We start from the raw sequence: 24,609 nt of genomic DNA on the forward strand, positions 1-24,609 counted from the left end.
GTTACAGTGAGTCGAGATGGCACCACTGCACTCCAGCCTGGGCAAGAGAGTCAGACTCTGTCTCAAAAAGAGAAAGGAAAAAACATTTTTTCTCCATCTTCCGGCAACAAATTCTCTCAGTCTTCATCTGAGAATATTTTTTTCTTCATATTTGAAGAAAATTTTTGCTTTATGTGGAGTTTGGAGTTGACGGTTTCTTTTAGTGCTTTCAATAAGTCAGTCTAGTCTTTTCTCTCATCTATTATTTCAGATGAGAAGTCAGCTATTAATCATGTTGAAAGCATTCCTTATATAATGATTAATTTTTTTCTTGCTGCTTTAATTTTTTCTTTGCTTTGATTATAGCCTTTGGAAGTTTTTCTATGATATGTGGGTCTCATATTAGTTATTTAACTTAGGGTTCATTGAACATAGATTTATATATTAACATAGATGAAATATTAATTTTTATAGAATGTAAACAATTTTTCCCCAATTATTTTTTTCTACTTGAAAATGTAGCAACATACATGTAATAGGTCTTAAAACAGGTTTTAAACACCTTTTCCTCTCTTTCCTTCTGGAAGACCTATTACATGTACATTGCTACATTGTGACATCTGACATGTCTTTTTATTTTACATTGTGACATCTGACATGCTCTTTTTATTTCTTAAGTCTTTTTTCCCTCTGTTCTTTAAATTAGAAAATTTTTATTGATTCAGCTTTTCAGGTTCAATGATCTTTTTGTGTGCTGTGGAGCACTTTTAGCGAATATTTCATTATTGTTATTTTACTTAAAATTTTCAGAATTTTTATTTCCTTATCATTTCTATCTCTCGAGCATATCTATTTTTTGAGTCATTGTTTTTATACTTCAATTCTTTAAGCATAGTTCTCCTTAGTTTTTTAACCTATTTGCAATAGTTGCTTTGAAGTCTTTATCTTCTAGCTCCAACATCTGGGGTCACTTGAGGATATTTTCTATTTATTGTTTTGGGGGTTTTGTGTGTGTGTGTGTGTGTGTGTGTTTTAATCCCCCTGAGCTGTGGTATTCTATCTTGTTTTCTTTGTATGTGTACACATTTCTTTTGTAAATAACATATATATATATATTTTAGACGGAGTCTCACTCTGTCGCCCATGCTAGTATGTAATGGTGCAATCTTGACTCACTATAGCCTCGACATCCTGAACTCAAGCAATCCCCTCACCTCAGCCCCCAAAGTAGCTGGGACTACAGCTCTGCACTACCATGCTCACCTAATTTTTGTACTTTTTGTAGAGATGGGATTTCACCATGTTGCCCAGGCTGGTCTCAATCCATTTGCCTCAGCCTCCCAAAGTCCTGGGATTACAGGAATGAGCCACTGCAGCTGGCCAAAACATACATTTTTGTTACTTTGTTGTTTCTGAGAATTCCCATCCTCTAGTCTCTACCCAGCAAGAACTGTTTCTGTATCTTCATTTAGTTACTTCCCCGTGGTTGCTAATGTCTCTGCTGTGTTTAAAGAAAGCTAAAATATAATTTTTAAGTGTGGCATCCTAGCTTTGCCATGTGTGTCCATGTATCTTTGGTTTGCCTCTAATCTCGAATAGAAGTTATGTTCAGGCCGGGCACGGTGGCTCACACTTGTAATCCCAGCACTTCGGGAGGCCGAGGCGGGCGGATCATGAGGTCAGGAGATCGAGACCACGATGAAACCCCGTCTCTACTAAAAATACAAAAAAATTAGCTGGGCGTGGTGGCGGGCACCTGTAGTCCCAGCTACTCGGAGAGGCTGAGGCAGGAGAATGGCGTGAACCTGGGAGGCGGAGCTTGCAGTGAGCCGAGATGCGCCACTGCACTCCAGCCTGGGCGACAGAGCGAGACTCTGTCTCAAAAAAAAAAAAAAAGAAGTTATGTTCAATCCCCTTAAGGTAGTATGCCTTCTGTCGTCTCCTGGTGAATCTATGCTTGGGTAAGTGAGATTGCCCAAATTAATTCAAAGTTAAGGCTGTTTAAAAATCTGCTACAATTTACTCACTGACATGTTGTTTCACTTATCCTTTCCATACCTGTGTGTCTTTAGCATGGCCAGGGTTGCATATAACTTAATCCTAGTTAAGTTAATATATGTAATTCCTGTTGTTTCCAGCCACAGTGCAGTAGTGCTTTTAAGATGGGCATCTGGGCTGGGCGCAGTGGCTCATGCCTGTAATCCTAGCGCTTTGGGAGGCTGAGGCGGGTGGATCACGAGATCAGGAGATTGAGACCATCCTGGCTAACACGGTGAAACACCATCTCTACTAAAAATACAAAAAAAAAAAAAAAAAATTAGCTGGGCATGGTGGCGGGAGCCTGTAGTCCCAGCTACTTGGGAGGCTGAAACAGGAGAATGGCGTGAACCCAGGAGGCAGAGCTTGCAGTGAGCCGAGATTGCGCCACTGTACCCCAGCCTGGGTGACAGAGAGAGACTCCATCTCAAAAAAAAAAAAAAAAGGATGGGCATCTGATCCAACACAGACAAATGCCATGCAAGCATAAAAGTTTTTTATGTTAAAACTTAGAAGTTCTCCTTTCTACTGGGGTTTATATCAGGAGAGTTACATTTCCTTCGTGTACAGAGAATAAACTCAATGTAGAGGAATAGGTAGAATTTGGAGAGGGACATTGATCACATTTTTGTTTTTTGTTTTCAGATGAAGTCTCACTCTGTTGCCCAGGCTGGAGTGCAGTGGCGTGATCTCAGATAACTGCAACCTCCACCTCCTGGGTTCAAACAATTCTTGTGCCTCAGCCTCCTGAGTAGCTGGGATTATAGGCATGCGTATGTTTTGAAGAGACGGAATTTCACCAGATTGGCCAGGCTGGTCTTGAACTCCTGACCTCAAGTGATCTGCTCACCTTAGCCTCCCAAAGTGCTGAGATCACAGGCAGAAGTCACTGTGCCTGGCCCATAGACCAGATCTTGATGACAAGGTTTGAGTTTCAAAATACAGCTGTGACTGAAGTTGTAATTACCCTTTCCAAAATCTTTTTCACCACTTACTCCAGTTTTATTTGGTTTATGTTACATACAACATAAAAGTATTAATACAAAAAGCAAAACTATTTGATTGTATGTGTAGATCCAGCTATTGGCTTTGTTCTTGAAAAAAAATCTATGTGGAAAAATTATGTCTGGCACAAAGGAGACCAAAGACATTGCATTGGTACATATCTGCTAAAACAAAACAATATTTGTGGTGATAAAGAAGAGTAGATTACCTAAAACCATTAAGAATGTAAACTAGCCGGGTGCAGTGGCTCATGCCTGTGATCCCGGTACTTTGGGAGTCTGAGGCAGGAGATCGCCTGAGGTTGGGAGTTCGAGACCAGCCCGACCAACATGGAGAAACCCTGTCTCTACTAAAAATACAAAAATTAGCCAGGCGTGGTGGCACACACCTGTAATCCCAGCTACTCGGGAGGCTGAGGCAGGAGAACTGCTTGAACCCCGGAGGTGGAGGTTGCGGTGAGCCGAGATTGCACCACTGCACTCCAGCCTGGGAAACGAGTGAAACCCCGTATCAAAAAAAATAAAAATAAAAATAAAAGAATGTAGACCAAACTGTCCTGTTAGAGACTAGAGTTCAGAGTAAATGTTTTTAGGACAATGACTGAGTAGATATTAGTAATATTATGGACAATGTGGTATAAGAGAGAAGACAGTATGGTTGGTGTTACATAATAAAAATTCTTAGTTGTTGGTCCTTGTTGCTCCTTCACTACTGAATACATTAAACTGCATTTAAGTGACAAACTTGGGTAAAAGTAGAGAATTGGAAATCAGTTGCACATATGTGTGTCAAACTTAAGGAAGTGAGTGAAGTCAGTTACAGTTAATGTCTAAAATGAAAAGAGAGCAACCTTAAGTACATAGGCCGGGTGTCGTGGCTCATGCCTGTAATCTCAGCACTTTGGGAGGCCGAGGCAGGTGGATAACTTGAGGTCAGGAGTTCAAGACCAGCCTGACCAACATGGTGAAACCCCATTTCTACTAAAAATACAAAAAATAGCCGGGCATTGTGGTGGGCGCCAGTAATCCCAGCTACTCAGGAGGTTGAGGCAGGAGAATGGCTTGAACCCGGGAGGCGGAGGTGGCAGTGACCCGAGATCACGCCACTGCACTCCAGCCTGGGCAACAAAATGAGACTCCTTCTTAAAAAAAAAAGAAAGAAAAATATCTATACTTGTTTAGTACACTTGTTTGCTTATACCCTCAGCAAAAGCCACGTAAACATCTTGAGCACTATTATTCATTCATATTTGATTCTTCAAAATGTGACATAATGCCTGGAGAATAAGTTTATATATATGTTTTGTTGCTTATTTTTGTGATTTTGTTTTTGTTTAGAAATGGGGTCTTACTCTGCAACCCAGACTGGAGTGCAGTAGTGTGATCCTAGCTCAGTGCAGCCTCAGTCAAACTTCTGGGCTCAAATTCTCCCACCTCAGCTTCCCAAGTAGTTGGAACTACAGGCTCATGCCACCATGCTTGGCTAATTTTTCTTTTTTTTTCTAGAGATGGGGTCATGCTATGTTGCCTAGGCTGTACATCTGTTTAATAAATCAAAGAAGCACTAATTATTTAAATCATTTCATGGAGAGCCATATACGTTTGGAGAAAAACAAATTGTCAGTCACTTCTTTTCCTTCTAAACATGTCCCATCTGCAGAAACCAGAAGCCTCTTCCACAAGGATGAAAGCTATTTCTACTTTTAAGGGAACCTGGAAATCTCACATGAGTCTTCTGGGATGATTGCCTCTTGAGTCTTATCTTTGCTTTTTTTTTTTCTTTCTTTTTGAGACAGAGTCTTGCTCTGTCGCCCAGGCTGGAGTGCAGTGGCATGATCTCGGCTCACTGCAAGCTCTGCCTCCTGGGTTCACGCTATTCTCCTGCCTCAGCCTCTCCGAGTAGCTGGGACTACAGGCGCCCACCACCACGCCCGGCTAAGTTTTTGTATTTTTAGTAGAGACGGGGTTTCACCATGTTAGCCAAGATGGTCTCGATCCCCTGACCTTGTGATCCACCCGCCTCAGCCTCCCAAAGTGCTGGGATTACAGGCTTGAGCCACCGCGCCCGGCCTTATCTTTGCTTTTTTGTCTTTCACACTGTCACCATCTCCATTCTCAGCACATTAAGAACTGGGGGAAATGTGATGAAGCTTTATAAGTGAGGAGAGACTCTTTCTTTCTTAATTGATATTTTCTCTCTTTTTCCTAGGGTGTGGATGGCGTCATAAAAAGGTATGTGTGGGAGGACAGAGATGGTCCTTTTGTGCAGTGAGGAGAGATTTATAGCCATTAGAATTGTCCTGGGTTTAATTAGAATAAAACATCTCCCAGGGCAGAAAAATTTCTGTATTGTTTTATCATAAATTTCTGGTCATAAATCAGCATTCGAATGTTCTATAACTATTAAGAATAGACCAGATTTGGCCAGGTATGGTGGCTCAAGCCTATAATCCCAGCACTTTGGGACGCTGAGTCAGGAAGATGAGGAGTTTGAGACCAGCCTGGCCAACATGGGAAAACCCTGTCTCTATCAAAAAAAATACAAAAATTAGTGGGGGCGTGGTGGCACATGCCTATAATCCCAGCTATTCAGGAGGCTGAGGCATGAGAATTGCTTGAATCCGGGAGGCAGAGGTTGCAGTGAGCTGAGACCGTGCCGCTGCACTCCAGTCTGGGCGACAAAGTGAGACTCTGTCTTAGAAAAATCAATAAAATTAAATAAAATTTAAAAAAAAAAAAGGAATAGACCAGATTCTATGGTAGAAAATTTGGGTGGTGGAGACTCAGAGTGTGGGTCAGTAGTGGTTTCAGGGATAAGGTGTTGCAGTGTCGGACCCCTGTGCCATCACCATTTTATTACCTACATCTAGTTGTGTTTCTGTATTTAATAGGTACTTGATTTATTTTGGATGGGCCATATTTTCTTTTTCTCTCATATACCCCGAATTGTCCATTGGGACAATTCCCACATGTTTATATTTTCCTCCTGGAAAAAGACCAGTTCCTCTTCATTTATATTTAGATTTCCAAAATCAGATGTTTATTTCCGGAATAATATTTCAAAATAATATTCTGGATTATATGTGGTCATGGTACAAAGAATTGATCCACCTCAGTTGCGTTCTTTAGAGGAGCATAAAAAGGTGCTATTCTTGTGTCTAAAATCGCACACCTCGCACACCTACGTGGTGGTATCAAGTTCTTTCTAACCACATGAAATTCAGGCCAGTAATAGTTTAGTGCACATAATTTCTCATTTGCCAAGTGTTTGTAATTTTTCCCAGAAATCTGAACCCTTAGATGTTATCTGAGTACCTCCCTGCTGGGAATAGCTTTGAAGGTCTTAGGCCTCTCCAAACAGGATTCCTCTCTTGATATGTCTCAAACACCCAGGAGCCAGGTTCCGCAACCTCACTTTCTAACCATCTCCCTGGGAACTCCACATACATAGCGATGATGTTTCCACCCATTAAATGTTAGGGTTTCTTTTGTAAGGCACCAAAGTTTTGTTTTGTTTTAAAATCCTTTTTTTTTTTTTATGTCCTATGAGTTTAAGAATGTAGACAGGCGGCCGGGCGCGGTGGCTCACGCTTGTAATCCCAGCACTTTGGGAGGCCAAGGCGGGCGGATCACGAGATCAGGAGATCGAGACCACAGTGAAACCCCGTCTCTACTAAAAATACAAAAAATTAGCCGGGCGTGGTGGCGGGCGCCTGTAGTCCCAGCTACTCGGAGAGGCTGAGGCAGGAGAATGGCGTGAACCTGGGAGGCGGAGCTTGCAGTGAGCCGAGACTGCGCCACTGCACTCCAGCCTGGGCGACAGAGCGAGACTCCATCTCAAAAAAAAAAAAAAAAAAAAATGTAGACAGGGAGAGGTTAATTATTTCATTTTAGAAGGAAGAAACTGTGCTTCTGAGAGGTTAAGATCTTCCCACATTCTCACAGAAAGTGAGTGGGAAGGCAAACATGAGAACATTTTGTTTGCCTCCAGGGTCAAGAGTTTGCACTCTCCCTTCTCAGGATCCCCAAGAAGAGAGTTCAAATGCATCAATGGGCTGAAATGATAGGAAGTCAGTGGTGTTCCAGGGACACAAGGTCAAAGGTTTGGAAGTATTTTTTTTTTTTTTTTAATTCTTAGGATGAAGAACGTGACCTTGAAGAAGCCAGAAACTTTTCCAAAAAATAAAAGGAGAGTGTTTCGAGCTGCTGATCTGAAAGTAATGCTAGAAGTGTTGAGAGGTGAGGAGAGCTAGATCAACAACAGGGTTACGGAATTCAAGTGGTGTCAGGGTGCTAAATAGGGAAGAGGGTGCAGTTTCCAAATATGGATAGAGGGGATAGGGGAGGATGGATATTGTCTGCTGCTGATGGGATTATATTTAATGGGAAATGGGTAGGTGGCTGTTTCATCTCGTCATTCAGCAATTTACTGCCCTACCATAGGGCATACCTACTCTTTCCCTAATCTGGAGAGAAAATGAATTTCAGTGCTGACTCCTTTGTTTGTATTCAATATTGTGCATTTTTATCATTTCAGAGCTGAGAGATGTCCGACGCTACTGGGGTAAGGAGAAGTCACATTATCATAAGCCACCCAGCGGCTGATCAGCTTATCATTATTATTACCTTTATCTTTTAGAATTTTGTTCTCTATTAGGTCTCATGTTTTAAGATTTATGATTCTCCTTCCAACACACATAACTTACCCCTCCTTATAACTTCTAAACAAGGTTCCTCCCAGTTTTCTCTCAAGTCTTTATCAAGATTTCTCTCATATCACAAATAAAGTTACATTATATCCCTTAGCTGACCTGTTAATTTTTCTACAGTTGATGTGACAGTGGCTCCAAACAACATTTCATATGCTGTCATTTCTGAAGATATGAGACAAGTGAGCTCTCCGGAACCACAGATAATATATGAGGCACAAGGGACAATATCTCAGACATTTGTGAATTTCAATTATTGTACTGGCATCCTGGGCTCTCAAAGTATCACATCAGGGAAACATTACTGGGAGGTAGACGTGTCCAAGAAAAGTGCTTGGATCCTGGGGGTATGTGCTGGCTTGCAACCTGATGCAATGTATAATATTGAACAAAATGAAAATTATCAACCTAAATATGGCTACTGGGTTATAGGGTTAGAGGAAGGAGTTAAATGTAATGCTTTCCAGGATGGTTCCTCCCATACTCCTTCTGCTCCTTTCATTGTGCCCCTCTCTGTGAAGATTTGTCCTGATCGTGTTGGAGTTTTCCTAGACTATGAGGCTTGCACCGTCTCATTCTTCAATATCACAAACCATGGAGTTCTCATCTATAAGTTTTCTCACTGTTCTTTTTCTCAGCCTGTATTTCCATATTTAAATCCTAGAAAATGTACAGTCCCCATGACTCTGTGCTCACCAAGCTCTTGAACCTTCTTACACACTCAGCCCCTTCTGTACAGCACCTCTTGTCCAGGTGCATCTCATACACCTGAACTCATTTGCATCATTTTAACCATCTTTTCCTTGCTGTCTCCCTTCTTTCTATTTGAACATCCTTCGCTCATCAGTAAAATGTAATTGCCTTGTGCCATATTCTCCCCAATATTTTATTGACATTTGATAGCAATTTTTTTCATCATTTTCCATACTCCTAAGGAAAACTGACCTATACCTCATAAAATGAGACCACTATTTAGGTATTACTTCCGCCAAATATTTATCACCCAATTGCCTCTGACACTAAGAAGATGAAGAAAAGTTTTTCAACAGCCTTTCTATATCATCATGTGATAGTTGCTCACCAATGAATGAGTCCTTAGCCCTGTGTCAGTTTACCCTTGATGCCCTTATTTGTGAGTTAAAGAGAAAATATCATAAATGGTATACTCTTAAGTGTAGAGGTTTTGTATCTAGAGGATCTGAGTTCAACTCCTGTCTCTCCATATACTAGCAGTGTAACTGTGAATAACATACTTAAATGGCTGTGCTTATTTTATTTTATTTTTATTTTATTTTTGAGATGGAGTTTTGCTCTTGTTCCCCAGGCTGGAGTGCAATGGCACAATCTCGGCTCACTGCAACCTCCACCTCTCAGATTCAAGCAATTCTCCTGCCTCAGCCTGCCAAGTAGCTGGGATTACAGGCGCCCACCACCACCCCCGGCTGAATTTGTATTTTTAGTAGAGACGGGGTTTCCCCATGTTGGTTGGGCTCGTCTAGAACTCCTGACCTCAGGTGATCCACCTGCCTTGGCCTCCCAAAGTGCTGGGATTACAGGCATGAGCCACCGCGCCCAGCCTGTGCTTATTTTCTTAAAATAATTTTTGTATTAAAAACTTCACATTAAATAAGTGCTAATGTTTTATTGCATAGTAGGGTGACTAGAGTTAACAATAACCTATTGCATATATTTTGAAGTAGCTAGAAGAGAGGATTTTGAAAGTGCTCAACACAAAGAAATGACACGTATTTGAGGTGATGGATATGCTAATTACCCTGGTTTGGTTATTACACAACGTATACATGTATCAAAACATCACACTGTACCACATAAATATGTACATTTATTATTTGTCAATTAAAAGCAAAATAAAACAAAAAACCTTCGTCTAATACTTTGGATCGTTGTGAAAAAATAATTTCCCGAAGTATAAAGCACCTATCTAAGTGTCTCGATCTAATAAGTATTTGTTCTACAAATTACTGAAAAACATAAACTCATAATGTCTCATGGAACAGGTTGTGCCTTCAGGGAAACTAGGATTCGATTTACTAAATTCTCATTTTTTAGATCTCAGATACTACTGTCAAAATGACTTCAATTCTGCCTTCTATATATAATACACACATATACTTAGGATTTCATTGTAATTCTAGTGTTGCTACATATTAGTCTTTATCAAACAAACTGAATTATGTGGGAATCAGTTTATTAATTATAAAAAATTATAATAAAATTAGCTGATGTAGTTTTTTAAAAGTTAAAGAGTTTTTTAAATAACCTCACTCACTTCTAGCACGTAAGTGGTAATCCATTATGGTGTTGGGTTTTTTGTTTGTTTGGAGACAGGGTTTGTCTCTGTCACCCAAGCTGGAGAGCAATGGCACGATCTCGGCTCACTGCAACCTCCACCTCCAGAGTTCATCCTCCCATCTCAGCCTCCTGAGTAGCTGGGACTACAGGCACGCACCACCATGCCCTGGTTATTTTTTGTATTTTTGGTAGAGACGGGGTTTCACTATGTTGCCCAGGCTGGTCCCGAACCCCTGGGCTCAAGCAATCTGCCCACTTTACCTCCCAAAGTGCTAGGATTATAGGTGTGAGCCACCATGCCCGGCCTCATTATGGTGTCTATTAATTTTTGGTTCCCTCTCACTGTGACTGAAAGCAATAATTTTTGACAATATGTAATAGTTTATTTTCAAAATTATCTTTCTCCCTTCGTTTTAAGAAATATAACTAAATTAAAAACAGATTTTTCTTGTAGAAAGTTTTAAAATAAGTGTTTATAAATGGGAAAAAAAATTTGTTTTTAATTTCATAGCTGCCTAGTCTTAAGTTGTTTTAAGTATTTCTGAGTACTCTAATTTCACTGTAAATTTTTCCTGTTCGCCAAGTAGTAAAAATGTATTTTGCACAGTGATGCAGATAAAGTCAGAAGTACATGTGGCATTTCTCAACAATGGTATCGCTAAGTGAATTGTGAGCCCAGGTTAGCCTCACTCTTTTCATTAAGGTAACAAAGGCATGGTAATTTTCATAAATGACAAAAAAACACTTGTTCTCCTTGTTCAGTGAGAATTATTTTTGCAGCGGATGTTTATGAAGGGCATGGTAGGATCCCTATGTCTATTGGCATTTCTATTTCCAACTCTTTCCCCAAGTTTTGAGCTGAAGTTTTTTGTTTTGTTTTAATGGGCTGCCTCATCAAATAGTCTCTGTTCTTGACCCTGCTTGGTAACAGAAATTTTAAGTTCTCTATCTCTGTGGTAACTTTAGTCAGCGAAGGGATTCCAAGGGGAATATTTTCAGTAACTGTGTGTGTGCACACACCTCTACCTCAGCACCATCCAGGGAAACCAAGGAGGTTGATGCTATAAATTTTCCCTTTTACCTCTGCTTTCCTGTCACCCAATGCTATGAAGATTGAGGCTTTCACTCACTGGGAACAGTCTGGACTAGCTTGAATTATTGACAAGTGACTCTCCAGGGACATTAATGCCTTTTCAGTTCCTGGAAAGCCAAGTCCCACAGCTCAGGATGAAGTACCCAGTTACACAACAATAAAGACCTGAATTTGTATATACAATACAACAGAAAAGATCTGCATACTAAAGGATTTTTTTAAACAGATGCTCCTGGCCCTAGTAATGAATCTCTCAGCTGAAAAGAATATGAAGCTTATGAATTGCTCTGAGCTATACTCCGTCTTCTCAGTAAAAGGCTGAAGAAGGCAACCTGTGCTCAAAAAGGCTAATGGGCATCAACTGTGGATTTTCTCTCTGCCTACGTATCAGTTCTAGGATGTTCCCTCCCCATTGTGTCCGGAATTGGTGGGTTCTTGGTCTCACTGACTTCAAAAATGAAGCCGCAGACCCTCGCAGTGAGTGTTACAGCTCTTAAGGCAGAGCGTCTGGAGTTGTTCGTTCCTCCCCGTGGGCTCGTGGGCTCGCTGGCTTCAGGAGTGAAACTGCAGACCTTCGCGGTGAGTGTTACAGCTCTTAAGGCAGAGCGTCTGGAGTTGTTCGTTCCTCCCCGTGGGCTCGTGGGCTCGCTGGCTTCAGGAGTGAAACTGCAGACCTTCGCGGTGAGTGTTACAGCTCTTAAGGCAGAGCGTCTGGAGTTGTTCGTTCCTCCCCGTGGGCTCGTGGGCTCGCTGACTTCAGGAGTGAAGCTGCAGACCTTTGCAGTGAGTGTTACAGCTCTTAAGGCAGCGTTGAACCAAAGTGAGCAGTAGCAAGACTCATTGCAAAGAGCGAAAGAACAAAGTTTCCACAGTGTGGAAGGGGACCCAAATGGTTGCCACTGCTGGCTCGGGCAGCCTGCTTTTATTCTCTTATCTGGCCCCACCCACGTCCTGCTGATTGGTAGAGCCGAGTGGTCTGTTTTGACAGGGCACTGATTGGTGTGTTTAGGATCCCTGAGCTAGACACAAAGGTTCTCCATGTCCCCACTAGATTAACTAGATACAGAGTGTGGACACAAAGGTTCTCCGAGGCCCCACCAGAGTAGCTAGATACAGAGTGTCGACTGGTGCATTCACAAACCCTGAGCTAGACGCAGGGTGCTGATTGGTGTGTTTACAAACCTTGAGCTAGATACAGAGTGCCGACTGGTGTATTTACAATCCCTGAGCTAGACATAAAGGTTCTCCAAGGCCCCACCAGAGTAGCTAGATACAGAGTGTCGATTGGTGCATTCACAGAGCCTGAGCTAGACACAGGGTGCTGATTGGTGTATTTACAATCCCTGAGCTAGACATAAAGGTTCTCCACATCTCCACCAGACTCAGGAGCCCAGCTGGCTTCACCCAGTGGATCCTGCACTGGGGCTGCAGGTGGAGCTGCCTGCCAGTCCCGTGCCGTGTGCTCCCACTCCTCAGCCCTTGGGTGGTCGATGGGACTGGGCACCGTGGAGCAGGGGGTGGTGCTCGTCGGGGAGGCTTGGGCCGCACAGGAGCCCACGGAGGGGGTGGGAGGCTCAGGCATGGCGGGCTGCAGGTCCCGAGCCCTGCCCCGCAGGAAGGCAGCTAAGGCCCAGTGAGAAATTGAGCGCAGCGCCGGTGGGCTGGCACTGCTGGGGGACCCAGTACACCCTCCGCAGCTGCTGGCCTGGGTGCTAAGCCCGTCATTGCCCGGGGCCGGCAGGGCTGGCCGGCTGCTCTGTGTGAGTGCGGGGCCCGCCAAGCCCACGCCCACCTGGAACTCTAGCTGGCACGCAAGCGCCGTGAGCAGCCCTGGTTCCCGCTCGCGCCTCTCCCTCCACACCTCCCTGCAAGCTGAGGGAGCCTTGGCCAGCCCAGAAAGGGGCTCCCACAGTGCAGTGGTGGGCTGAAGGGCTCCTCAGGTGCCACTGAAGTGGGAGCCCAGGCAGAGGAGGCGCCGAGAGCGAGCTAGGGCTGTGAGGACTGCCAGCATGCTGTCACCTCTCACCATCACTTCTGATCCTCTGAGTAACAATTATGTTGTCTAATATTCTGAGACCTCAGGTCTATGCTGGGCCATTAATTAGGCATATCTGGCTAGAATTTTGGTACAATCTGGGGAGAAGCACAGAGAAAAGAGGTTGTGAAAAAACAGGGATTGCTTGAAGACTGTTCTGCAGGACACTGAGTAAAGGATGGGAGCAGGCCTCAAGCAGAAACCAGTGGGAGGACAAAGATAATACAAAGAAGCAGAATGAGAGTTCTCAGGGGCTAAAGAGAAGGTGCCCTGATGAAGAGCCAATTCTAAGATTCAAAGGGAGAGAAAAGTAAAAGAACGTTTATAGGATGTGTTGGAGGGATGGGATGGAATAAGCGTCGGGCAGAGGAGAGTTCTTTGGAAAAGAGATCTGTTTGGTTTTTCCCTTTGGACATTGCAACCAATACTTCTACTTGATGCTATACTTGTCACAAGGTAACAATTATGTTCTGAGCTCCTTGATCCTCTTCAGTATCAATAAGATACATAAATCTCATAATATGCCTAAACATATATCTAATCTTAATAATATCTTTGTATTAACCACCATACTCCAACACCACCATTATTTTCTTTCTGAATTATGTGGCAGTGCAAAACGTTACAACCACACTGAAAAAAAAATCCAGCAGTTTGGTAGAGAAAGAAAGCGTAAAATCGAGCAATTTAACATATAGTTAAAGATTGTCTAGAGTGAGCAAAACTGAGGTTCTATTTCCATTAATGAAGGTATATATTCTAATAAAACTGCATGCCCTCACCCACAGATCCAACATTAGAAACCTTGGACAAAATGTAAAAATCAAGTAAACCTGAAGGCACTAGAAAGTGACAAGCAATCAGAATATTCAGGGTAATAGACACTTAGAAAAAGACAACAGTATTGGGGGAGCTTCCTGTTCTGTGGCTTTTCACTTAAAGGCAGACCTCAATTGTTACTGGGTAGAACACTAAAAACTCAGTTAACAATATACATACTTGTTGCTTTGAAAAACAAGAATGAGCTGGATGCAGTGGCTTACACTTGTAATCCCAGCACTTTGGGAGGCTGAGGTGGGCAGATCACAAGGTCAGGATTTCAAGACCAGCCAGGCCAATATGGTGAAACCCTGTCTCTACTAAAAACACAAAAATTAGCTGGGCGTGGTGGCGGGCACCTGTAGTCCGAGCTACTCAGAAGGCTGAGGCAGGAGAATCGCTTGAACCCAGGAGGCGGAGGTTGCAGTGAGCCGAGATCTCGCCACTGCACTTCAGCCTGGGCGACAGAGCGAGACTAAGTTTCAAAAAAAAAAACAAGAATGATTTGTGCCTGCCATAGCAACTAGAAAATGATGGTAGAGTACCTGTAAAGAAGAGATATAGAGGAATAAATACCAAATTGTATAAACTCTGATCAAGTCTCTACATGTTTGAGACAGATGTGAAGCAGCCCAAAATAGGCTATAGGAACTACAAAAAGATTTCAGCTGCTGTATGTAGCAGGGAAAAATTAAGAATTTAATTTCAATCAAATTAACTACCTAAAAAAAAAAAAAAAAAGTCTTCAGAGAATTACACAGAATCCAGAACAGGAGCTTACAAAACAATAAACCCTGGGGATGGTAATGTTTCAGTATGTTCTATGGTCTGTACCATCTAGGCACTCAGTCACTACAGTTTTATTCTTAGTGCAGTTTACTACAGCAAAAATATTTGAATTAAAAGAATATGAATTACAGTTATACATTCTACAGCTTTGAATATACAGTGCTCTACCTGAGTACTTAGAATTTCCATGCAATTCTATAATTATTAGTTGAAGTTATCTTATACCTAAGCTCTAAGCATGTAGAATAATGACCCAGAACAACTTGGCACCTAGCATCTTGAAATGCAATCTGATGGGGAAGACACTCAGTTACAAAGCTCTGCAAATTTGGGCTGACAAAATGAGTTATTAGTGAAATGAGAAAAGTTCCCTTGTCCCCCTGGCAGGGCGTGCGACGGGGAATGGCTCGCTTCAGTGCCCCGCTGCTCAAACCTCTAGGGGAGAATACAGACGGGCAGGTTGTGGGGCTCCAACCCCACAGCAGCCTCTAGGGGTGAGTGTTTACAGCTCCTGTGGGCCCTGTGGATGTGTGTTACACTGTACTCTTTTTTTTTTTTTATACTTTAAGTTCTAGGGTACATGTGCACAATGTGCAGGTTTGTTACATATGTATACCTGTGCCGTGTTGGTTTGGTGCACCCATTAACTCGTCATTTACATTAGTTATTTCTCCTAATGCTATCCCTCCCCCAGACCCCCACCCTACCACAGGCCTCAGTGTGTGATGTTCCCCGCCGTGTCCAAGTGTTCTCATTGTTCAATTCCCACCTACAAGTGAGAACATGCGGTGTTTGGTTTTCTGTCCTTGTGATAGTTTGCTGAGAATGATGGTTTCCAGCTTCATCCATGTCCCTGCAAAGGACATGAACTCATCCTTTTTTGTAGCTGCATAGTATTCCATGGTGTATAGTGCCATATTTGACCCAGCGATCCCATTACTGGGTGTGTGCCCAAAGGATTATAAATCATGCTACTATAAAGACACATGCACACATTGTACTCTTTCTAACAAAACTGCATGTCCTCACCCATAGATCAACGTTAGAAACCTTGGACAAAATGTGAAAATCAAGTAAACCTGAAGGCACTAGAAAGTGACAAAAGCAGTCAGAATATTCAGGGTAATAGACACTTAGAAAAATATAACAGTATTGGAGGAGTTTCCTCTTTGCTGCCTGCAGGTGGCTTGTGTTTATCTGCTCAGACCCTCTGCCTTATTGCAAGGACACAGGGCTTTCTGTATCCCAGGTTCTTGCCTTAATGTATCAGAAAAACTGGATCACACGTGGGCTTGGAAAATGAGTGCAAAGTTTTTTATCGAGTGGTAGTAGCTCTCAGCGAGGTGGATGAAGAGGCCAGAAGGGAGATGGAGTAGGAAGGTGGATTTCCCTGGAGTTGGGCGGCCCAGCAGCCAGGCTGTCCTCCGACAGCCCTGACCAATCTCTGCATCATTCCGTCGGTTGCTGGCCTTCCAGAATGTGCTGGTGCCTGTTGGTGTGTTCTTCTACCAATTTGCTACTCTTGACATCCAGTTGCTTGTGTCTCTTCCCACTATAAGCACAGGATGGGGGCATGGCAGGCCAGGGTGATCTTGGAAAATGCAACATTTGGGCACAAAACCAGAAATTCCTGTCCTCGCCTAAGTCTGTGGGCCCAGGCCCCAGGGGTGGAACCTTTGTCAGGGACCGTGCCTTTCTCTTTTCAGCACTTCCCTGCACCCCTCTCGTATAATTAGCAGCTGTCATTCTGAATGGGAAAAATAAACTTATTTTTATAAATAAAAGGATTTTGCCAGACATGGTGGCTCAGGCCTGTAATCCCAGCACTTTGGGAGGCCGAAACTCTCAGATCACTTGAGGTCAGGAGTTAGAGACCAGCCTGGCCAACATGGTGAAACCCCATCTCTACTAAAAATACAAAAATTTGCCGAGCATGGTGGTGCAGGCCTGTAGTCCCAGCTATAATATAATATATATAACATAATTTTTTATTTATATAATATTTTTTGTGTATAATAATATAATTTATATTTATATTTATATTTATAATAAAATTTATTTTTATATATAATATATAATTTTTTATTTATAAATTATAATATATAATTTTTATTTATAATTATAATATATAATTTTTATTTATAATTATAATATATAATATTTTATTTTTTATTTTTATATTTTATTATTTATAAAATTATAAAATATAATTTATATATTATAACATATATTATAATATATAAATGCATTATATATAAATGTTATATATATATATATATATATATACACTTTAAGTTCCGGGATACATGTGCAGAATGTGCAGGTTTGTTACACAGGTATACACGTGCCATGGTGGTTTGCTGCACCCATTCGCCTGTCATCTAAATTAGGTATTTATCCTAATGCTATCCCTTCCCTAGTCCCCCACCCATCGAAGGCCCTGGTGTGTGATGTTCCCCTCCCTGTGTCCATGTGTTCTCATTGTTCAACTCCCACTTATAAGTGAGAACATGCAGCGTTTGGTTTTCTGTTCCTGTGTTAGTTTGCTCAGAATGATGGTTTCCAGCTTCATCCATGTCCCTGCAAAGGACATGAACTCATCCTTTTTTGTAGCTGCATAGTATTCCATGAGGTATATGTGCCACATTTTCTTTATCCAGTCTATCGTTGATAGGCATTTGGGTTGGTTCCAAATCTTTGCTATTGTGAATAGTGCTGCAATAAACATATGTGTGCATGTGTCTTTGTAGTAGAATGATTTCTAATCCTTTAAGTATATACCCAGTAATGGGATTACTGGGTCAAATGGTATTTCTGGTTCTAGATACCTGAGGAATCGCCACACTATCTTCCACAATGGTCAAACCAATTTATACTCCCACCTACAGTGTAAAAGTGTTCCTATTTCTCCACATCTTCTCCAGCATCTGTTGTTTCCTGACTTTTTAATGATCGCCATTCTAACTGGAGTGAGATGGTATCTCATTGTGGTTTTGATTTGCATTTCTCTAGTGACCAGTGATGATGAGCTTTTTTTTCAAATGTTTGTTGGCCGCATAAATGTCTTCTTTTAAGAAGTGCCTGTTCATGGCCTGGTGTGGTGGCTCATGCCTATAATCCCAGTACTTTGGGAGGCCGAGATGGGCAGATCACCTGAGGTTGGAAGTTCAAGACCAGCCTGACCAACATGTAGAAACTCCATCTCTACTAAAAATACAAAACTAGCCGGGCATGGTGGTGCATGCCTGTAATCCCAGCTACTTGGGAGGCTGAGGCAGGAAGAATTGCTTGAACCTGGGAGGTGGAGGTTGCAGTAAGCCAAGATCGCGCCACTGCACTCCAGCATGGGCAACAAGAGAAAAACTCTGTCTCAAAAAAAAAAAAAAAAGTGTCTGTTCATATCTTTCACTCACTTTTTGATGGGGTTGTTTGTTTTTTTCTTGTAAATTTGTTTAAGTTTTTTGTAGATTCTGGATATTAGCCTTTTGTCAGATGGATAGATTGCAAAAATGTTCTCTCATTCTGTAGGTTGCCTGTTCACTCTGATGATAGTTTCTTTTTCTGTGCAGAAACTCTTTTGTTTAATTAGATCCCATTTGTCAGTTTTGGCTTTTGTTGCCATTGCTTTTGGTGTTTTAGTCATGAAGTCTTTGCCTATGCCTATGACCTGAATGGTATTGCCTAGGTTTTCTTCTATGGTTTTTATGGTTTTAGGTCTTACATTAAGTCTTTAATCCATCTTGAGTTAATTTTTGTATAAGGTGTAAGGAAGGGGTCCAGTTTCAGTTTTCTGCATATGGCTAGCCAGTTTTCCCAACACCATTTATTAAAGAGAGAATCCTTTCCCCATTGCTTTTGTCAGGTTTGTCAAAGATCAGATGGTTGTAGATGTGTGGCATTATTTCTGAGGCCTCTGTTCTGTAGATATATAGACCAATAGAAGTTTGTTCATTTTTACAGAATTAATTAACATGTAGCACTGAATGATTTTATATGTCCTGCACATACTTTTGTGCCCTATTATCTACCTTATTCTTTTTTTGACTGCATATGCCAGATGACCCCACCAAAAACTGAAGAAGCCTCCATAACATTGGTTCCTTACTGACGCTGAGGAGCATGGCAATCTTCACACCTTAATCAATGCTATTCATGTAGGATGACCAAGAAATGAATGTTTCTTACTGAAATAATACATATTTTGGCATCTTTTGTTACCCATAGACTAATAAACTAATCCTGGCTTATAAAATCCTTTTTACCTACTTATTTCTATTTGGAGCAACTTAAAATCATATTGGTATAATGATCCATGTAACAATTTCAGTTTCTTGGTTGAGTGAAGTTTGCTCTAACAAACAATAAATTCATCATGTTTCTCAAATTAAATGATAATTATTTAAATTGTAGATAAATATTATTCTGGGAGGCAAGAAGTCTTTTTCTTTATTTATCTCGTACTACTATCATTGAATATTGTTCCCACGCAGCTCTACAACCAATGGTACGTTTCCTAAAGGCAAAAAAAAGGCCATTTCTTTTTTTTTTTTTAGACGTCGTTTCGCTCTTATTGCCCAAGCTGGAGTGCAATAGCGTGATCTCGGCTCACTGCAACCTCCACCTCCCAGGTTCAAGCGATTCTCCTGCCTCAGCCTCCCGAAGTAGCTGGATTACAGATGCCTGCCACCACGCCCAGATAATTTTTTTTGTATTTTTAGTTGAGACCAGGTTTCACCATGTTAGCCAGGCTGATCTTGAACTCCTGACCTCAGGTGATCCACCTGCCTCAGCCTGCCAAAGTGCTGGGATTACAGGCATGAGCTACCGTGCCCAGCCAGAAAAAGGCCATTTCTTATATTGCAGTCAACATAAATGCTGTGGCACATAATGAAATTCTGCTATTTTTGTGGTATTATTAACATTTAGGTAATCCTTTTTGACAAATTTTAACCCACAATTTTTCACATCTCCATTTTGTTCCTGAAGTTTATCTGGATACTTACCTCAATGCATGTGGTTAATCTATCTACAACACAACACAACACCCTAAGCACATTTTTCCTGTGCCGCATAGTGTTTGAAACTAGAAATAGTCAAAAGTCATTGGTACAAACCCACACTCACCCCCGTCTGCCACCACCAGCTCCCATGTATGCTGCCCAGGTGTTCGAAGACTAGCATGCCTGGCCCCTGGCACCACCACTGGTATTCACACGTGCTACCCAGGGTCACAAGGGACATCCTGCCTGACATCCCCAGCAAAGCCTTACCATAGCCTCCACTAACAACCACAGCCTAAGCAATTGAGAAATTTGCAGGCTCTACTGATGTTCAATACAGCCAAATAAATTACATGAACACTATACCACTGTGCCTACCCAGTCAAAGCCTCAGCACCCTACTCAATCAGAACTATAGAGTTATCTGAAGAAAAAAGTATTTTTCTATGAAAATTAATCTGTAAAACTGGAAGAAATGACTATTAACCAGATGTGTAGATATCAATGTAAGAACAAAAGAAACAAAAATGTAAGAAAACATGACACCTCCAAAGGAACACAATTCTTCAATAAAAGGTTTCAAGGAAAAAATATCTATGAAATGCCTGAAAAATTATTCAAAATAATGATTTTATGGAAACTCAGTGAGATGCAAGACAATACAAGTAGGCAATAAAAAGAAATCAGGAAAACAATTCATGATCTGAATGAGAAATTCAACAAAGAGACAGACACCATAAAAACAGCCAAACAGAAATCTTAGAACTGAAGAACTCAAGGAATGAAATAAAAAAAAGTACACTTTAGAGCATTAACAATAGACTAAATCAAGCGGAAGAAATAATTTCTGAATTGACACAGGTCTTTTAAAGTAATTTACTCAGATAACAAAAACAAAAAACAATACTAAAAATAAAGAAAGGCTACAGGACATATGGAACTGTATTAAATAAAACAGTTTCAGCCGGGCGTGGTGGCTCACACCTGTAATCCCCGACTTTGGGAGGCCGAGGCAGGTGGATCACGATGTCAGGAGTTTGAGACCAGCCTGACCAATATGGTAAAAACCCCATCTCTACTAAAAATACAAAAATTATTCGGGCATGGTGGTGCGCACTTGTAATCCCAGCCACTCAGGAGGCTGAGGCAGGAGTATCGCTTGAATCCGGGAGGCAGAGGTTGCAGTGAGTCGAGATCACTCCACTGCACTCCAGCCTGGGCGACACAGCAAGACTCCATCTCAAAAAAAAGAAAAAAAAACCACAGAAAAAACAGTTTGCCATTTTGGAAATTCCAGAAGGAGGACAGATGAGAGAAAGCAAGGAAAATCTATTTAATGAAATAATTGCTGAAAAATTCCCAAGTCTTGCAACAGATATAGACATCCAGATATAGGAAGCCCAAGGACTAACACATATGTTCAACCGAAAAAGTCTTCTTCAAGGCACATTAGATTCAAACTATCAAAAGTCAAAGAGGGAATTCCAAAAACACCAAGAGAAAAGTTTATAGTCACATATAAGGGAATCCTCATCAGAATAACAACAGATTTCTCTGTAGAAACATTACAGGGCAGGCAAGAATGGGATGATACATTCAATGGACCAAAAAAAAAAAAAAAAAAAACCTATATATTCAATGGACTAAAAAAAAAAACTATAACAGTAACAAAAAACATACTATACCCAGCAAATCTATCCTTCAAAAATGAAGGAGAAATAAAATTTTTTCTGGATAAGCAAAAACTGAGGGAATTTATTACCACTAAATCAGCACTATCAGAAATGCTTGGCCGGGCCCGGTGGCTCACGTCTGTAATCCCAGCACTTTGGGAGGCTGAGGCTAGTAGATCACCTGAGGCCAAGAGTTCGAGACCAGCCTGGCCAAAATGGTGAAATCCTCTCTCTACTAAAAATACGAAAATTAGCCAGGCGTTATGGCATGCACCTGTAATCCCAGCTACTCAGGGGGCTGAGACACGAGCATTGCTTGAATCCAGGAGGCAGAAGTTGCGGTAAGCCGAGATCCTGCCACTGCACTCCAGCCTGGGTGACAGAGTAAGACTCTGTCTCAAAAAAAAAAAAAAAAATGCTTAAGGTGTCCTACAGGTGGAAGCAGAACAATATCTACTGTCATAAAAGAAAGTATAAAACTCGCTGGTAGTGCCGACACAAATCAGGAAACAAAAAGAATAAAAAATTATCACTGCAAAAACCTCAAAGCCATAAAAGTGAGCAATAAAAAGGGAAGAAAACAAAAAATATACAAATTGATCACAAAACGATTTAAAAAATGGCAGGAGTAAGTCCTCACCTATGAAAAACACTTAAGGATAAATGGTTTAAATTCCTTAATTAATAGATACAGATTGCCTTTTTTACAGACGCCGCTGCCGCCGGGAGCCCTGTACTATTAGCCATGGTCAACCCCACTGTGTTCTTCGACATCACCGTCAACAGTGAGCTCTTGGGCCATGTCTCCTTTGAGCTGTTTGCAGACAAGTTTCCAAAGACAGCAGAAAAATTCTGTGCTCTGAGCACTGGAGAGAAGGGATTTGGTTATAAGGGTTCCTGCTTTCACAGAATTATTCCAGGGTTTATGTGTCAGGGTAGTGACTTCACACGCCATAATGGCACTGGCGGCAAGTCCATCTATGGGGAAAAATGTGATGATGACAACTTCATCCTAAAGCATACAGGTCCTGGCATCTTGTCCATGGCAAATGCTGGACCCAACACAAAATGTTCCCAGTTTTTCATCTGCATTGCCAAGACTGAGTGGTTGGATGGCAAGCATGTGGTCTTTGGCAAGGCGAAAGAAGGCATGAATATTGTGGAGGCCATAGAGCACTTTAAGACCAGGAATGGCAAGACCAGCAAGAAGATCACCACTGCTGACTGTGGACAACTCTAGTAAGTTTGACTTGTGTTTTATCTTAGCCACCAGACCATTCCTTCTGTAGCTCAGGAGAGCACCCCTCTACCCCATTTGCTCGCAGTATCCTAGAATCTTTGTGCTCTCCCTGCAGTTCCCTTTGGGTTCCATATTTTCCTCATTCCTTTCCATGCCTAGCTGGATTGCAGAGTTGAGTTAAGTTTATGATTATGAAATAAAAACTAAATAACAACAACAACAACAAAAGATATAGATTGACTGAATGGACCAAAAAAGAAAACAATCCCAATCATATGCTGCCTACAAGAAATTCAATTCACCCATAAAGACACAAATAAATATAAAGTGAAGGGATGGAAAGAAACATTTTATGCAAATGGAAACCAAAAGCTTGTAAGAGTACTTATAGCAAGCAAAAAAAGACTTTACATCAGTAAATATAAAAAAGAAGCTTATTATATAATGATAAAGGAATTGATTCAACAAGAGGATATAACAATTATAAATATATATATATGACCAACACCAGATATATAAAGCAATTATTATTAGAGCGACAGAGTGAGATAGAATCCAATATAGTAGTAGTTGAGGACTTCAACACCTCATCTTCAATATCAGATAAATTATCTAGACAGAAAAGTAACACAGAAACTTTCTGCTGAATCTGCACTATAGAAAAAAATGGAACTAACAGATATCCAAAGAACATTCCATCCAACAGCCAGAGAATACACATGTTCTCATCAGTACATGAAACATTCTCCAAGACAGACCACATGTTAGCCCACAAAAGAAGTCTCAATAAATTTTTTTAAATTGAAAGAATATCAACTATCTTTTCAGGTCACAATGGAATAAGATGAGAAATCAATAACCATAGAACTCTGGAAAGGGTACAAGTACATAAAAATTAAACAACATGGCTCGTGAACCCCCATTGAGTCAATGAAGAAATAAAAACACTTTTTGAAACAAATGAGAATGGAAACACAACACCCAGAGAACTAGGGATACACCAAAAGCAGTGCTAAGATAGAAATTTATAGCAATAAATGCTTACCTCAGAAACATAGGATTATTTTATATAAAAAGACTAATGATGCTCCTCAAAGAATTATAAAAGTAAAAAAAAAATCCCAAAATTAGGAGAAAAAAAGAATAAAAATCAGGCCATAACTAAACAAAATATAGACAAAAAAATAGAAAGGATCAATGATATAAAAGGTTCTTGAAAAGATAAATTTCACACTGCACTAAACAAAAAATACTAGCAAACCAAATCAAACAACACATCAAGAAGATAATGTAATAATAACAATTGGGATTTATCTTAGCTAGCTACACTAACCAAGGATAAAAAAGAAATGACTCTTTACATAAATACAATTAGAAATGAAAAAAGAAACATCACAGTTGATACTACAGAAATACAAAAGATCATTACTACTTTGTGCAACTATAAACCACCAAATTGGAAAATTTAAAGAATACAGATAAATTCCTGGACACACACAAAAATCAAGATTGAACATGGAAGAAACATAAATCCTTAACAGGCCAATAACAAGAAATGTGATTGAGTCAATAATAAAAAGCCTTTTGATAAAGAATAGCTCAGCACTGTATGGCCTTCCTGATGAATTCTACCAAACTTTAAAGAAAAACTAACATCAATTCATCCTAAATAATACAAAAAAACAAAACAAGAGGAAATTCCTGATTCATTCTACAAGGCAAAAATTACACTGATACCCAAATCAGATAAAGACAAAACAAAAAACAAAAGGAAACTACAGGCCAATATATCTGATGAACATGGATGTAAACATTCTCCACAAAATACTAGCCAACCAAGTCAAATGATACATCAAAAAGATAAAACAACAATATTAGTTGGGATTTACCTCAGGGATGCAAAGATGGTTTGACATAA

The 24,609-nt window shown here is 40.8% G+C and overlaps 1 protein-coding gene across 9 annotated transcripts in view; it reads left to right on the forward strand.

Moving 5' to 3' along the window:
• The window catches only part of TRIM5 (tripartite motif containing 5), a 39,189-nt gene extending 16,498 nt beyond the window's left edge, over positions 1–22,691 (forward strand). For 7 of the 9 annotated variants that reach the window (XM_032166796.2, XM_032166799.2, XM_032166797.2 and 4 more), the window contains 4 exons: positions 5,230–5,252; positions 7,159–7,259; positions 7,558–7,584; positions 7,850–9,657. In XM_032166796.2, the coding sequence (XP_032022687.1) occupies positions 5,230–5,252; positions 7,159–7,259; positions 7,558–7,584; positions 7,850–8,436 (738 nt within the window). In that variant the 3' untranslated portion in view covers positions 8,437–9,657. Of the gene's footprint in view, positions 1–5,229; positions 5,253–7,158; positions 7,260–7,557; positions 7,585–7,849; positions 10,027–22,161 lie in introns of those variants that run through there. The other 2 variants (XM_058446651.1, XM_032166795.2) reach the window with 2 other exon arrangements.
• The last annotated feature ends 1,918 nt before the right edge of the window (positions 22,692–24,609 follow it).

This window comes from Hylobates moloch, unplaced genomic scaffold (genome assembly GCF_009828535.3).
Source record: "Hylobates moloch isolate HMO894 unplaced genomic scaffold, HMol_V3 SCAFFOLD_11, whole genome shotgun sequence".
NCBI lineage: Eukaryota > Metazoa > Chordata > Mammalia > Primates > Hylobatidae > Hylobates > Hylobates moloch.